The following is a 1,967-nucleotide window of genomic DNA, read 5'->3' on the forward strand; positions in this document are numbered from 1 at the left end:
CTCATAACTTAAAGGAATATAGATGCGCATATGAGACTTTAGTTCAAGTGGCAAATCATGTGTCTGTTGATATACGCTGCATCTAGATTCGAAATTTGGTGAAAATTAAGTAGTGGATAGAAACTCTTTAAGTGTTGGGTGTGTGAGTGTGTAGTGTGAGTGAATTTGTGATGTAATGCTTAGGATTAAATAAAATAATTTGCAACTAATATTATTCAAATATAACTTTTGAACAAAGGTTACATTTCAGTACTAATTAAATTGTATGTAACCTGTAAAAAGGTTAATACAAATGATTCAAATGCACATAATCCATGAAAGGTTGAAACAAATTATTAGGATGCACAATTTGTTCTTACTTTTTCAAGCATGTAACAAATTTTCTTAAGTTCTCTCTAGATGCACCTCCTTCTTCATTGTTGCTCTTCAACTTCTCCTTTAACTCAAGAGACCTTGATTTTATATTCTCATCACCAAGAAGTTGCTCTACTTTGAGTTTTATCTCTCCATGTGAAATCAGTCCATTTTCATCACCCTCAAATCCCAACCCAACTTTCAAGTCATCACAAATGTATAATTTGTTATGAAACTGATCCAAAAAATATGGCCAACACAGGAATGGCACCCCATTAGACAAAGCTTCAATAGTAGAATTCCAACCGCAATGACTAACAAAACAAGCAATAGCAGGGTGGCTTAGTACTTTTTGTTGAGGCACCCATCTAACCATCTTACCTCGACTCCCAGCCTTGAACTCATATTTGAAATCTTGACGCATAACCAAAAGAAAGGGTTTGTTTGTGAGGTCAAGACCAAGAGCAAGTTCTACAAATTGTTTTTCATTGAAACGAGTGGTGCTTCCAAAGGCAACATAAACAACAGAGGCAGTTGAGTGTTTATCAAGCCAACTCATACAAGAAAGATCTTCTTCCAAGAATGATGTAGTGCTATCTTCATTGTTATTACTTTTCAATAATGGCCCAATGGGGAGTAGCTTTGGGAAACAAGACAATGCTGCATGTTCAAGTTCATTTGTGGTGTTGCAAAAGCACCAATCTGTGGAGTATTGAGTTTTTGTGATGCTCAACAAATATTGAAACGTCTTCCTCTGGGTTTCTAAGTCTGGGAAATTTGTCCACCAAATTAATCCTGTGTCCATTTCACGAATACTAGGTGATATCTGAAAACTCCTTTTTGCGGTTGGAAACCCTGATGAATTTCCAGATAAAATAAAACATGAAAGTTAATTATGCGTGGTTCGTTAATGAACGGAGTTTCATAAAGAATGTTGTACAAGTAAATAAATTAAGATAATGCTATGGTACCTATCACTTTATAAAACTTTATAGCTAAGTTACTAAAAAAAGTAAATAAATAATATTTAATAAATTTTACATGATTTATTTTTTATTTTAAACATTTTATTTTTTACTTTAAAAGAGAAGTTAGGCAATTTAGACACTATAACAAAGACTCTATAGAATTCACCATAAAATAATCAAGTTGGCCATGGTGAAACATGTTATAAAATATTGACTCTTTGTAAAATAATTAATCTCAAAAATAAATTTTAAAAACATTATTGATGTACTTGTTATATACTAGATACAAGATGTAATGAATACAACAAAAACTTTTAAACTTCATAAAAATACAGGGGTATTTTTTTTAGTTAAGAATAAAACTCAAACTCATTTAAATTATAAGTCACTGACAAAATAAAGAATTATTTATAAATTGTCTTTGACACGTTAAATTATGGTGGCTTCCCATAACTTATACACTCTTTGTTATAAGCTAAAGCATCGCAGCTTAGTATTATTTAGTTTAAGGGAGCCACTTAGATAAAGATATTTAAAACGTCTTTTTTTTAAAGATAATTTTTAGTAATTAAAATTTAATATATATAATTAATTAAATTATATTATTTTTGTTAAAATTAGATCAGACAAATTGATTTAGTCGAA

General features: G+C 30.5%; 1 protein-coding gene across 1 annotated transcript in view; it reads right to left on the reverse strand.

Moving 5' to 3' along the window:
- The window catches only part of LOC107622106 (UDP-glycosyltransferase 83A1-like), a 3,150-nt gene continuing 1,489 nt past the window's right edge, over nt 307–1,967 (reverse strand). Inside the window, exon 2 of the mRNA XM_016324022.2 lies at nt 307–1,209. Within this exon, the coding sequence (XP_016179508.1) occupies nt 356–1,209 (854 nt within the window). The 3' untranslated portion in view covers nt 307–355. The remainder of the gene's footprint in view (nt 1,210–1,967) is intronic.

This window comes from Arachis ipaensis, chromosome B10 (assembly GCF_000816755.2).
Source record: "Arachis ipaensis cultivar K30076 chromosome B10, Araip1.1, whole genome shotgun sequence".
Taxonomy (NCBI): domain Eukaryota; kingdom Viridiplantae; phylum Streptophyta; class Magnoliopsida; order Fabales; family Fabaceae; genus Arachis; species Arachis ipaensis.